General features: G+C 34.0%; 1 protein-coding gene and 1 pseudogene across 1 annotated transcript; both read right to left on the reverse strand.

Annotated features, from left to right (window-relative positions):
* Positions 1-685: 685 nt before the first annotated feature.
* LOC133187618 (uncharacterized) lies at positions 686-5978 on the reverse strand (annotated as a pseudogene).
* A 134-nt stretch (positions 5979-6112) lies between these two features.
* LOC133187620 (uncharacterized) lies at positions 6113-13823 on the reverse strand. The gene is made up of 4 exons (XM_061323038.1): positions 13657-13823; positions 12937-13145; positions 7375-7554; positions 6113-6519 (listed from the first exon to the last, which is right to left on the reverse strand). The coding sequence occupies exons 1-4, from the start codon at positions 13821-13823 to the stop codon at positions 6113-6115; spliced, it is 963 nt and encodes a 320-aa protein (XP_061179022.1).
* Positions 13824-15255: the final 1432 nt, after the last annotated feature.

A 15255-nucleotide genomic window follows, 5' to 3' on the forward strand; every position in this document is an offset into this window, starting at 1 on the left:
TTTTTTTTGTTTCTCTGAACTGGTCTCATCGGGCCTCCATAGCAAGCATTGCTGAATTTTCTTAATTCAGCATATATTATTATTTGAACTTTATGCATTGAGTGGTAACCGTGTGCCTTTTTTCTGAAACTTTACATTCATATTTCCCTCAAAAGCATGAATTCCATTTTAATGAAGGAAACATTTAATCATGCACACATGTGCATTTGTTTTGTTAAGTAATTGAAAGAATTGAAGTAATCAGAATTTCCAGTTATGGGAGTTTGGAAATATATTCTTGATGGGGAATTATCAAAATTTTTCTATGTAGAGAATGGTTAGGTTGTGAGACGATATTCTTTATATTATAATTCAATCGTAGAGGGGATCTACATAAAAAATGAATCTTCCCAAAGATTTTTGCCAGGCAGAACCTTTGTATACAAGGCTGTCTATCACGAATTTACACATTACTCTGATTATGTCTAGCAAATAACATTGCAGAACGACCCCCATGCTTTTTACTTAAATATTTTTATTAACATCAAATACTCTTTTAAAAAAAAAGAATCCCTTTTCCGCAAAAGATTTTGTATAGACATAGAAATACAATCCCTTCATTATATTTCTACAACATAAAAAGTTCTGTTTTGTTTTATTTGACCAAATAAAAAAATGAAACGTGTTGGTTCTACAAAATCAGAACCTATTCAATACGAAATCCCGAAAATGAGGACCGCCCATGTTGATTACTTCTGATCTTCCCTTTTCCTGCAAGAGAACGTACGAATACGACATCGCCCTTGGACACTTTGACAATGGCATTCCCAGTGACGGTGTTATAACCTCAATACCCATATGTGCTACCAACAACATTTTTGTTGACATGAAGCTCGCTTGTGTATGCACTATTGCACTCCACACGTGTCACCCATGTGAATGAATACAGATCACTTCTTCGAACAGTGAAAATCCCTGTATGTTCGTTATAGCCATTTTGAGAATTTGTCTTCACTATATCATACACAAGAGTATGGCCACCTCCAGGGTTAATTAGATCACGTGATATGTAAGAATAGAACCCAAAGCTTTTCCTTGATTTGTCTGAAACAGTTTTTTCCCCAAAGTTGAAGATATCTGCTTCGTTTTAATGTTATATATGCTAATCATTTTATATATATATACGAGAGGTTATCAAAAAGTTCGTGGACTAGCGCCATAAAATTAAAACCGCTTTAGGTACATCAATGAATTTTAACACACTTAGTTAGCATCATCTTTTCTACCTATAGAATAAGTCATTAGTTGTATGTTTAAATAAATTATTAATTTTTTGTAAGCAATGGTATGTCTATGGTATGTCTAGGCGGCGCAACCTCAAATATGACTTTTTGTCTACCTGAGAGTAACTGAGAAAAACTTGTTTGATATGAGCATTTGCAATCAAAACCTGGAAAACTGGTATAGACCTAGGGAATGTTTAAACAGGCTACAGAAAAATGACATGCATCTAGAGTACTTGTACTTAAATGCCTAAAAAGAGTAAGAGAGATGAAAGATGCACAGTTAATGTTGATTTGTAGTCAGGGTGTCAAAAGTTAGTCACGTCGAAAAGTGACGTTGATCATGTGTGGTAGAAATTGAACTCCAACAAGCTACGTATTCTGGCATAATCAAGTAAGGATCTTTCCCTATGTATAGATCCATTTACAATATTATATGCATTGAAAGCAGCTGTTCATGACATTGTAAAGTCATATAAATAGGATGGGCTTAAGTCCTTACTTAACTCCAGGTAAGCTCATCAAGATAAGTGTATAAGGTAGAGAGAGAGAGAGAGAGCGGACATTGAAAAACAATGACGTTATCGGACGTCATGAAACTAAACGGCGACAGCGCCGGGTGATCACATAATGTCTTTTTTATTTTAGAATAATTTGGCAAATTATCAACGTATCGAGCTAAAATTTTCAACATTTCTTAAACTTTTGTTGTATAATGTTCCTTATAAATTTTGTAAGCACAGACCACATAGTACTAATTTAATCGCATCAATCCACGAACTTTTTGATAACCCCTCGTATATATATATATATATATATATATATATATATATATATATATATATATATATATATATATCTCAAAAATTCACATATCGTACTGTTTTTTTCATTGGTAATTAAAAGCATAGGTAAAAGTTTTGAAACTTTTTTTAACCCTTTCTCAAACAGACAAGCAGACTTTAAAACACATTTTCAATCAAATCTTTGAAAAACAACGCATTTTTAAATTTTTTTTTAACTTTCAGACTTCGACGACGATTTTCTGTAATGTTTGATTTAATACTTTTTTTTACGTTTTACCTTGGGTCTCGTGTTTTGTCTGATCCTTGTTGTCCTCCAGTTTTGAGATTTTATCTGTTAGCGTTTGTAATTTTTTCTCGATCTGAAAGCGGATGATCGTTTCTTTATAAAGCTTATCCAAAACATCTTTTTGTAAATTTTCCTTATGATATACTTCACGGGATAAATTACTTCCAATACTACTGTTGTTTTTTTTTGCTAAAGACTTCTCTTCAATAACTGGTATCAAAGAGAAACAACAAATAGGATACTTTACTATCATTTTGTATCTTCTAGTCATTTGTAATTGTAGTTCTTATTTTAAAAAAAACACTACTGACATAGCACGCCTTATCATTCAGTGTGTTATTTTGGCATTGAAAGGTTTTATTTATACACCTTTTTCGAAATACTGAAATATTACTTCAGTAATTAAACAATGCAACAGGTTGACAAAACAATACTAAAGAGGTTCTTCTGACTAATTTATATGCCTCTGTGCTTAATCTAGAACTTAAACATTTTGCATTGATAGACTATTAATCTTGCGAAATAAAATAATGTACATCTTTCCTTGAATTATATTTCATTGATCATAAAACCCTCATGTGCATCTGGTTGGAGAATTGAAACATTATTGAGGCATCAAATAGTATTACATTGTATATATTAAAATGCATTGGTAAAGTACAGGTAATTGAAGGTAAATCCCAGAAGGAGATCAGACTATAATTGCTATCAAAACATGTCTCACACCTATTGTTCTATACCTAATTATCAAATGTGTGCAAAACTGGAACAAGCGTATGTACGAATACAACATCGCCCTTAAAGACTTTGACAATGGCATTCCCAGTGACGGTATTATAATTATATAACCGCAGTATCCATATGTGCTGACGACTACATTTTTGTTGACATAAAAGGTCGCTTGTGTACGCATTATTGCAATTCACATGTATCACCCATGTGAATGAATACAGCACACTTCTTGGAACAGTGAAAACCCCATATTCAGTATTTGTCTTCACTATATCATAAACAAGAGTATGGTCACCTTCTGGGTTAATAAGATCACATTATATTTAGGAATAGAACCCAAAGTTTTGTTGACATGTTTGAAACAGATTTTTGAAAGTTGAATAAATCTGTTAATTTTCTTATAATATCTGCTCAGCATTTTGCTTTCATATATTCTTATGAGATAAATTCCAAAAATTTACACATCCAACTGTGCAACTGTGAAAATAAAAACGATTTTATCGTTTTAAAGATTTCTATGAAACACTTTCTCAAAAAATCAGTGCTCAATTTATATGTTAAAGGTTACTTTTTTGTTGCTTTGAAAGAAATGTTCATTTTTTCCCTTCATTACATATGTTTTTACCCGGAGGAACGTAATTTGTCTGATCCTTGTTGTCCTCCTGTATTAAGACTTCGTCTTTTAGGATTCGTATTTTTTTTTTTCTGAATATGAAAGTGGATGATCGTTTCTCTATAAAGCTGATCCAAAACATATTTCTGTAGATTTTCTGTTTGAGTAACTTTATCAGATAAAGTACTTCCAATTGCACTGTTGTTTTGTCAAAGTTCTCCCCTAAATCAGTCATTTAAGAGAAACAACTTTAACAAATAAGATACTATGTTATTGACAAACAAGTTGGTGAAACAGGAATATCAGCAGTCTCGTTTAAAGTCATCATTTCGTAAGTTCTATGGTCGATACAATGACCTTGTCAGCAAATACAATTTTTCATTAAGTCAAATGCTGACTGACGTTTTTCATACTAATTGTTAGGCCATTATTTACACACTGAATTGTTGACGGATTTTTCCGTTATTTCACGATCATGACAAGGAGCACACGGCGGGTGTGACCGGTCGGCAGGAGATGCTCACTCCTCCATGGCACCTGATCCCACCTCTGATATCTTAGAGGTCCGTGTTTGCTCTGCTCCTATATTGTAATGTTTCATGGACTTTTGAGCTCGAATACTGTTCGTTATCTCCACATATATCATTTACTGTCATTTTGTATCTTCAAGTCTTTTAGAATTGTTTCTCTTAAACAAATGAAAAAATCAATTATCACTATCTGCGCAGTTCACTAAAAACAAATTCAGTGAGTTATTATCAGTGAAGAGTTCTAATTGATATGTACTCTTTTGGTCGATTAAAATATTGCCTCAACAAATTGATCAGTGCAACAGATTGATAAGAATTCTTATAACATTTTTTTGACTAATTTATAAATGTTTGCACTTGTTCCAGAACCTGAAACTCATGAGTTTATAGACTTTTAATGTCACAGAATGAAATTTAATTTATTTCTCCTTGAAATATATTTTATTTATCACAAAACCTTAGCGTACATCTTCTGAGAGATTTAAAACATTACTGGCGTATCAATTGCAACGAGTATGGATTAATATTTTCTAAAATATTTCCTGTTTCATAATGATTTTGCAAAATATTCAGAATAAGAAAAAGAATATATTACACATGTTCTTCATTTATCTTTTGAGAAATTTTTATTTTAGAATAATAAGAGACTAGATGGAAAATAGATATTAAGTGGCGCATTTATGTAGGGAATTATAGACGACTAATGTACGAGCACTCCTCAATAAATATAATTTATTTATCATCGCTTTGTAAACATTTTGTTTTTATTTCCAAATTGTATCAGTATTATCCATATTGAAAAGAGACAGATCTTGTTTGATTTATACATGAACACAACATCTGGTGCGATGAAATTTTTTTAAATCAAAAGGCTCATGATTAAGTCGTATACTTCTGTCTCAAATTTCCAAAGAAGAATACACCAAAGGCTTTTTTCGAGAATTTTAATAATTTTGTGTATTTTGGCTTAGAAAAAGAAATTTTTTATTCTGCTTATATTGTATATAAATAATATTATATAAAATTCTTGCTAATCATGAAATGGTATCCTATTGAAACATGAACTCTATCACGTGTGAATGTTCTTTTATTAAAGCTTCTGATTTGATCAGTGACTGACTGCTCATGAAAGATGCAATGAATCACTGTGGCCACTTGAGGAATCCTCACCGGCCATACAGATGTTGTCAGTAATTATACTACAGGGATATATATATATATAGGATTGTTTCAAAGTATGCTGTACAATTTTGTTCATATTTCAAACTTGGTGTACCACGTCCCCATTCTGTTGCGTTTGTTTATCAATTGGGCGTATTTAGTGTGGCCTCATGTCAGTCATGTGCATGTAATAAAAGTGTCTTAAGACTGTTTCCTCATTACGAAATTCGATTAAGAGTATATGCAAAGTATATGTTTGCATAAGAGCGCTAGCAATTAGTGCTTGTGACATGTAGCAGAACTTGTCCTTTTTGGAAATTTGAAAGCTTCATTCCACCTATCATAATTTGTACCTCGTGAGGTCACCTTTAGTGTCTTGTCCATCTTCAATTCAATGCAATACAAAGCCACCCTGAGTGCCTTGTTCATTCCACCCGTGGACTTTACCTTGTGATAAGACACCTTTCATCTGTGGAGCATACCTTGACAGCCATCTAAACCAGCTCGATCTTCTTCAGTCTGTGGACTGGACACAATCGGCTGTGGACACAGTGTCAAGGACGAACAAGCAAAGAACAAAGCATTCATATTGTATATTTAAGATACGGTTACCAAATATGTAAAATCTGTAAACTAATATGTTGATTTTGTTTAATTTAAAACAAAGAAATTTCGACAATCTGACACAGATAAGCAAGAAATTATGACATGACACCACTTCTTTATTCAATCAAAAAACCAGAAAAAGCCGACCTTCCAAATTCATTACTTTTAATTGCACCTTGACCTGGAGAAGTGGAGTGTGTGCGCACGAAGACGACGTCACCCTGGGCAACTGCTGCTACCACGTGACCTGTAACGGTGTTATATCCACAGTAGGCGTAAGTACTTCCCATAATTTTTGCATTGATGACGAGATCTGTCGTGTGTGCAAGATGACATTCTACTCGTGTAGACCACGTAAAGGAATAAAGCCCATCTCGAGGAACAATGAATACACCGGTATTTTCATTGTATCCATTTCCTAAATTCGTCTGTGTGACGTCGTAAACCAGAGTGTGATGACCTCGAGGGTCGGGCTCGTCTCTTGACATGTAGGCATAGAAACCAATTCCTTCTGTTACTAAACCTTTTTGAAAAATAATATCATCTGCACTTAAAATGACTTTTGAACAAAATCTCTCAATGATTAAATCGATATTGATTCGTATACTGTAGATTCTTTATTTAAAGCCAGTACTATATATCACGGAATGGCTAATAGATATGAAATCTGGATAGGATCACGTAGTTCACTATCGCACGATCGAGCATCGACAAAAGGATCGATGGTTGGGTAATGCAATGGTACGATGAAGATGGCGCGATGACGATGACGCAACGATGTGATAGCGCGAAAACAATTATGCGTTGGCGCGATAATGAGATGCCAATGGTGCGATAGCACGATAGATAGATACCAAACATCGCTTCATCGCCATCGTGTCATCGTGGCATCTTCATTGCGTCATCGCTATCGTACCATCGCATCTTCGCACTATCGCCTCATTGCTGCAACATTTCCCCCATCCCTTCATCGTCGTCTTATTGTCGCGCCATTGCATCATCGGCATCGTGCTATCGCACCATCGCTCCAATGTCATCGCATTATCGCGTTATTGCGCTATCGACTCGACCTTAACCTTGATGGTGTGATTGTACGATATTAAACTAGATGGCCCTATCAGGATTTTTTACATACATAATCGTCTGATCACATACATGAATTTGCGAGTTGTCTGTTTATTGAGATATTTATTTTAAAACATGTTTCAGCAATGTACAAATAAACGTTAGTATCTTTATTTCGCAAATGGTGATTCAGGAGATGATTAGATCTCATTACATTGACACTGATAAAGTTAATTCATGTAAGATTAGAATAGCAATATTTTCAATAGTCATTCAAGAAAATATCGTTTTGTGGACAAATCATGGTACTCACCTTGATGAACCAACCTCTTGTCCTTTTCGGCACCTCCATAAGAATTTTCAAGCATAAGACTATTAACTCTATTTGATAATCTTGAGTTTTCAATTTTTAACAAGGAAACAGTTTCCTTCAAGTAAATGTTTTCCCGTTCATGCTTCCTGGCACTTTCTTCTAAATCCCCCAATCTTGTTTCTAAATTAATTGGAAAAGAGAAACATACGTATATCCACGACAAAATGAGAAAGAATTCTTTCATGTTCAAAGTACCTCTGATCAAAAATAGATTTAATCTATAATTCCTTGTCCATATGTCCTACATTGGACACACACACTGATAAAAATTAAGTGTCAAGGGCCAATGTAGTCGACACATTGTTGAACATTCTGTTTCATATTCGAATGCAGAGCTAATATTAATAAATCATTGATGAGCAAAAACTAGGAAAAGAGCATATTTTTAATGTTTAATGCACAAAGTCTACCTTTTGCAAAATTTGCGAAATTAAATCTCAAGAAACAAAGGGTTTATTAGCCATAGATTTAAAAAGACTTAAATTTTAACAATCTTAGAATATAATATACTTTATGAAGTCAGAGATCAGAAAATCAACAAAAGTAGTCCTCTCTTTCATCATATATAGGTTAATAATTGCAAAACTATCATGAAAGAACAAACAAACTATTTTGCCCACACTTAAATAAAGAGGCACCTTTGGAGGAAACTAAATTTAAATGCGGTTTAGATATACTTAAGGGAATGCATGATAACCTGTTTTCTCGTGCTGTATAAAATCTTTTCCTGCGTTATTTTCAATACAGCCGTTGTTCGTTTTGTTCATACTTCATATTTGATATTTACGTTATTACATTTTCATGAGTGAAATACCGTAATAAATTTATTGAATAAATGTGATATTTTGTCCCAGTGTGAAATAATATCAGAAGAGCGGCAAAACTCGCGATTTTCTTTTCCTTCATGAAGAGAGTAGTAAAATAAAAACAATGGCCTGTTACAAGAGAGAGTATATAAACCATCATGACAGAGACTAAAACTGCGAAAGTTTCTCCGAATAATGCTCTATCAACCACTCAACTATGACGTCAGCCTATGACAATGTATTACGAAAAAACACAGGAAAGGGGAAATTCAAAGAAAATGCAACAAGAGGCCCATGGGCCACATCGCTCACCTGAGCACTGTGGCTAGGAAAAAAGCAAAAATTAGTATTGAAAAGCTTTAATGCATAAGTGGTCCCGACCTACCCCTAAAAGGGGGGGGGATGATTTGAACAAAATTAAATCTACTGTAACTTTTTTCCTACAAGTTTGAATTTTCATTACGGTCCCACCCTACCCCCGGGGATTATGATTTTGAAAAAAAAATTTACACTATCTAAGAATGCTTCTATATAAATTTGACCAATCATGGCTTTTCTGTTCTTGAGAAGAAGATTTTCATAGATTTTTTTCCCTATATATTCCTTTATAAAACGTCCATTGTGGCCCCATCCTATTCCCGGTGGTCATGATTTGAACAAACTTGAATCTACTCCATGTGAGGATGTTTCCAGATAAATATGACCAATCATGGCTTTGCTGTTCTTGAGAAGAATATTTTCAAAGATTTTTCCTATATACTCCTAAATAAGAATTTGTTCGTCAATTGTGACCCCACCCTATCCCCAGGGGTCATGATTTGAACAAATTTAAATCTACACAACTTGAGGATGATTCCATATGTGTTTCTTTCCTGTCCCAGTGGTACTTGATAAGAAGACTTTTAAAAAATGCCATTAATTTTTCACAAATTTGTAATTATCTCCCCTTGGAAGAGGGCTTGACTCTTCATCTGAACAAACTTGAATTCCCTTTATCCAAGGATACTCTGTGCCAAGTTTGGTTGAGATTGGCCCAGTAGTTCTGGGGAAGAAGATGAAATTGTGAAAAGTTTACAACGACAAAGACGACGACAACGACGAGGACAGACAACGGACAAATTTCAATCAGAAAAGCTCACTAGAGCCTTCGGCTCAGGTGAGCTAATACAAACTTGCAGTTTTTCAACAGAAGAAGGTATTTTCAATTCTTGTATGACATATGAATATGGTGTCCGTTTATCATAGAATAATCTGAAAATTCAATAACTTGTCATTGAAAATGGAATTTACTTCACTCGTGAGACTGGAATATTTTTTTGTATTTTTACGGGTGTTTCGCACTTGTAAAAATATCAAAAAAATCCCGTCCCACTCGTGGAATAAATTCCATATCCAGCTACAAAATATCGATTGTATTTTCTATGAGATTCATTGACTACTGATTATGTTAAAAGCAAGACTCTACTTTTCGCGTATGTTAATTAATATGGATTTTTTCAAAGACATGCTTATTGAGAAATTGTTTACAATTTTCTTTGCTATATAGAAAATAAAAGATTTAAATATTTTGCCATTAATTTTTTGCGATTTAATTTGAACAAGAAGAACGGCAAGAACTACACGACTGCGGAAAGTATTCATTATGCAGTATCATATATCCTTCAAATTTCAATTTTGCTTTTTCTTTTCTTTTCAATTTTCACCGTTTTACTGATAAACATTGTCAGTGTTATTGCAGAATTGTTAAGATTATATATATAACAGTTATTAATACGCTGAGACCTACAATTTCCACGTTCATTTTTTCAGAATTGCTATTAAAAGCCTCTACAAACACTGCTTGAAAGTCACAGAATGTATTTCTTCCATTTTCAAGAAAAAAAGGAATACGGATCTCGAAGGTATGAAATAATTCCGAAAAGCAGCTATCACATAGACCGTTTTCTCATCGGTAACTAGCCAATCAAACTTGTATCCGTAGATACATCGCATTTGTTTTTATCCAAAACGAATAGCCCCACGTCCATGTCGTGTGACTTGAGAATGTTACTGATGATTTAGTCAGCTGATTTGCCGACAAAATTAAACAAATGTATATAAATTATTTCTCTTTATTTTATGAAAAGAGATTTTCAAAAGAAAAAAAGGTCATATACTTAGTATCTCGAAAAGGCAGAGAAACAATCACCTTTAAGCAAACTGTGCTGAAAACGTTTCTTTTGGATGCTTTCCTCTCTTGTCGATAAGTCGTCTTGTATTATTTTGATAGAATTTTCCTCATTGATATACACAGTAATAGTTTCATAAAGCTAAAGTTACGCTCTGTGGAATCATTTTATTTTGTTCATCGGGCCTTATTTCTTGGGTTACTCGTTTAAACGGTAGATTCATTGAATCAATATGTTAACAAATAAACGTTCACGTAGATGTTCATTCGTGGGTATGGATGACCCACGAACATTGGTCCCCCACGAATGATGATTCCAAAGTGCGTGCTGAATATAACGAAGTAATTTCACAGGTCTCAATGACATCGTCATAACCGAGTTTTACTGTATTTTTAATTAAATGCGGCTTAAAATGTTACCACGTGAAATAAACTTAGTTTTTATTGGATTTGAACCTGAGTGTAAAGACCCCCCCCCCCCCTTTCTTGCAAGTATTCATGTAGCAGAAGTGTGATTACTGACAAACGTATTCCTTCTGTCTGTTCTATGGTACAGCATTAAATCTAATACATGTATATTGTAATTGGAAGACGTGTTCCAGTTGAGATTTTCAGCAGTGATCAAGATTTACAATGTTTATTAGATGAACAACACCATGAATAATAAATTTGAACTTGTGTGTAAAATTATGTACAGTACTATAATTTGAGTGAGTTAGTCGCTGATATATGATAGGAAAAACTAAAATTGACAGAAGCCGATCCGGTAGAATACATTTAATATACATTGTCTCTATTGTTATTCTTTCGTTTTGTTAGTCTTTCTTAGACTTTTTAAGGGGTGACCTCTAAAGTTAAAAAAGTGATAAACAAAGTTTTTTTTAAAATTTTTTATGGCCTTTGAAAGAGTAATGATTATTTTAAGGTTAACTGTCTAGTCTTTTGGTGTTTTGATGTATAAATCAGTTTGCTTACGTGACAAGCCTGTGACCTGTTGACCGGTCACACACGCAGAGAATTTTATTATAACAATATACAATATCAAAGTTATTCACATGTGCTTAATATTGGCTATCTAGTAATATATTTAACCCATTTCATTTTTTTATATTATGAAAGAAGATAAAAGCTTCATTTCATCAATTCACATTACAGATCTGGTCAGTTACATACCAAATAAACTACCGCTATAATCCAAGCCAGGTAAAAAAAAAATCAGGTAAACACCACACAAGAAATAAGAGTCATATTGTAAATAAAAGAAAATGGGTATCCACAAAAGGGACAAAGTCTTTACATTGCTACATTTTTGTTAACTTCTTACCTTATCCATTACTTTAGATATCTTACAAAAATTACTTAAATATTATATCCTTATTTATAAATTTTATCGGTACCAAAAAAGCATTTTAATCGTGTTTGATTGTTCTCTAGTCCTATAAATGTATAATAAGGGCAATTAGGTTTTGAAATTTCAATTTTGGAATCATGGATCTCCAGGTGAGTATATGTGTTGGGCTCAAAAAATAAGTCTGTCGTTGCAACTCCTGCTTTTTAATTGGTACATGTAACGAAAAGATTTTTTTTTTTACAAAAATGAAAATGTCCATGTCATATATGTTTTCGAATGTAGATTCCTTCCCTGAAACCCATCAGGGATTCAAAGGGATCCAGTTCCTTATAAAAGTTCGTCATACGCACTCTTTGTATATTTTGGGTTTTGATACTTTGAATCTAATATGGAATAATGATGTTTAAGTTAGTTTGCAATAAGGTTATAGAAGCGAACTGGATTTTCCAGATGATGATTGAAATTAAATACATTGTACTTTAATTTATTCATTCATGGATGAAGACATTCTATCAATATTGATTTCTGATTCTACATGTGAAATAAATCTTACGGATGGGTGATCGAGATGATTTTTTGGGGCAGATGTATCCTCGGAGGTCCATGAGTCGTTACCCTAATTTGATCGGGACTGTTTGTAAATCAATTTGAAATTCTGTTTCATTTCGTAAATCATACCTTAATTAAACATGTTCTTTTTTTGCAGTAAACTGGTCAAATAAAAACAATCATGCCTTATTGATTGTTTTCATCTCGTTTAAGTTACCGATGTTTACCCGGCGACATTTTGAAAAGCAAGTCCTAGGGTCGTGACGTCAGCGGAAATTGAAGTAAAAAGGCCAAGAGAATGAATTAATGCGTTTTTCATTTTTCAACTGAAAGTTAAAGACAAATTATTACAATCTTTACAATGAATTAATTTTTTTCAGTTTAACAATTAAAAACTTATATAACTAAGTTGAATTTAACACTGTCAAATTCAATAAACAGCAGCAACAGTAGTAATATGTTAATCTGCATTACAATGTGGACAAAAGAATTGATAATTCCTTCTCTTGTTTTCTTTGACTATTTGCATGATCTTTCATTCGCTGACACACGCTTTCTGAGATTTCTCACCTTGAAACAATCTTGCTCATTGTTTCCCTCTCTTTCATTTCTCCAGCACTCTTTTTTACCTTCAGATGGTTCTCTTTCTGTTGTAACTTTACCACATAATTTTGCTGATCTACATTTTCTTCCTTTTTTGCTCAAATCCTCTCTCATTCTCTTGGCTTTCATTTCTAATTTCAGTGGCCAGGCCCTTGAAAACTTCTGCTGGTACCAAATACTTCGAAGGAACTGAGTCTTTGCAAAGGGGGTGAATGCCAGTGCGACGAAATCCTGACTGGATGTTTTCAGGAGACAGTGCCTTTGTGTATGCCTTGCATGCGACTTCACAAATGTCATACCTGGTAATTGTTGCTGCTGTTTCCCTTAATAACTTGTGACACTGATTATTATAAATTTTTTAAAATGGTCCGTAGCCGGCAGCATCCATTGGCTGCAAGACATGGCTTGTATGGGCTGGAAGAATAAAGATGATTATTCCCTTCTGACTTGCCCACTCTACCAGTTCCACTGACACATGGGACTTGTGTCCATCCAAAAGGAGTAAGATCTGTCCTTCATCTCGTGGAACAAACTTGAGGAAGTGGTGTTCCAGATAGTGTCAGAAGATTAGGCCGTTTGACCACGCAGTTTCGCTTACTGTGCTACTAGCCCCAGGGGATCTCCACTCAACAGCTCTGGCATCATCCGTTTGCCAGGAAAGACGAAAAAAAGGTGGTATTGAGACACCACTTGCACTGCCTCCACCGAGAATAGTGATGGTCTTTCCACGACCTGATGTTACTTACTGGGGACAGTAAGCAGAATCTCCGACCACGGCTGGTGGTTTGTGGTCAACAGAAATACCCTTTTCGTCAACATTGAAGATGAGATGAGGCTTTCCATACAGATCATGTTTAGAGAGAGTGTTGCAAAGATTTTCAAAGTATTTGGACACAGTTTCACTTGAAGCCATCTTTGCTCTTACGTGCTCTAACCCTCGTGGCTTCAAAACTTTAAGCTCAGGCCATCGCTTTAAAAAACCTCTCATCCACTTCATAGGAAATGGCTTGTCAGGGGTCCTCTTACCCACAAAAATTGCGTAATCTGTTACAATATTTATGCATTCCTGTCTGGTATACCCATAACCAAGGGATGCCATTGTTTTAAAATGATTGACTAGATTGGCCTCTTCAAGGTTGTCTCGAACTGGAGTTTTACCAAAACAGCAGTTTCAGGGTCAACTTTTTGCAGAACCCTGTTCCTAAGTGTTGTATCGGGCACCGAAAAATTTTTGAAGCTTTTCTTACTGACATTTTTTTCTTAAACCATTTTATATGCATTTGTCATTTGTGTTGAAGAATAAAGTCTTTAATTTCTTTTGTGAGGCTTGGTACTTTTCTACAATAGCAAACAAATAAATCCATCATCAAAAAAAATGTCTAAGGAACAATAAAACTTAAATGGAAAAAATTAACTTTGTTTGGCCTATCAAATTCCAATGTAGTCATGTGACTTCTGTTGATATAATGTAAACAAAGCGTACAGTAGCACTGACACACTCAATATAGGTCGTAAATTTTAAAAAAAAAAATTGGACTTTATTGTCATACTTACATGTAATTGGTAATAATGAATTTGACAGTAAATCAGCTAAGATTTTGTTTCATACTAATTTTTTTTTTACCTGTTTTGACCTCATTGTCGTCTGCAGTTGTAAATATGACGTAATCGGTCGTAGTAAAATTTTTCTCACGGTGTGCGCAACCGCGGACAAAATCTCGCGAAATACGCGAGAAAAATAAAAGGGACAAGACTCTAGGACCATAACGAATTTAGGGCCTCCGACGATATTCCAAGTCAGCTATAAATCCTTATTTTACTATTGTTGCATCTGTGCATGTATGTTATTAGTTTATGCAAATCCAATGACCTAGATAAGTATGTTAGGAAAATAATCGGGTAGATGTTTTCTAAGCAATTCAAATCCCAAGTCATTTTAAGGACATTGGGAAGGTTCCTGGATATCGTATAGAAATTTCAAGAACTCTTCAGTAGGTTTAATAGTATTAAAAAGGTTATGTTCCGGTTAGTTTAACCCACCAAGCCAACACATTTTAGAATTCGTCAAATCAATGATTTTACAATTTTCAATGCATCTCCTATGCAAAATGTTAATAAAAGGGACCTACATATTTTTCACCGTAGGATTTCACCAAACCCATTTATTTCATATTGTTTATGTATTATATACATTATTGTATCCTCTGTTCCTATGACATCTAGTTATTTTGGCTGAAATTGTAAATATAAAAACAAGACACAGACATACCGGCAACGTTCTTTACTTTTGAGATACTTCCCTCATCATATATATAATTATTGTTCATAATGGTCAAGAGACTGTT

The sequence above is a fragment of the Saccostrea echinata genome, unplaced genomic scaffold, assembly GCF_033153115.1.
Source record: "Saccostrea echinata isolate AGI-Se365-2 ecotype Australia unplaced genomic scaffold, CSIRO_AGI_Sech_v1 ptg000015l, whole genome shotgun sequence".
Classification (NCBI taxonomy): domain Eukaryota; kingdom Metazoa; phylum Mollusca; class Bivalvia; order Ostreida; family Ostreidae; genus Saccostrea; species Saccostrea echinata.

What these genes read in the sequence shown, in the direction of transcription:
- LOC133187620 (XM_061323038.1), bottom strand. Translation starts at nt 13,823, where the DNA reads ATGGCTTCAAGTGAAACTGTGTCCAAATACTTTGAAAATCTTTGCAAC. An exon ending in GATTCTGCTTACTGTCCCCA is followed by an intron (nt 13,146 to 13,656) that starts GTAAGTAACATC and finishes GAAAACATCCAG; the next exon opens with TCAGGATTTCGTCGCACTGG. An exon ending in AGAAAGAGAACCATCTGAAG is followed by an intron (nt 7,555 to 12,936) that starts GTAAAAAAGAGT and finishes CAATTAATTTAG; the next exon opens with AAACAAGATTGGGGGATTTA.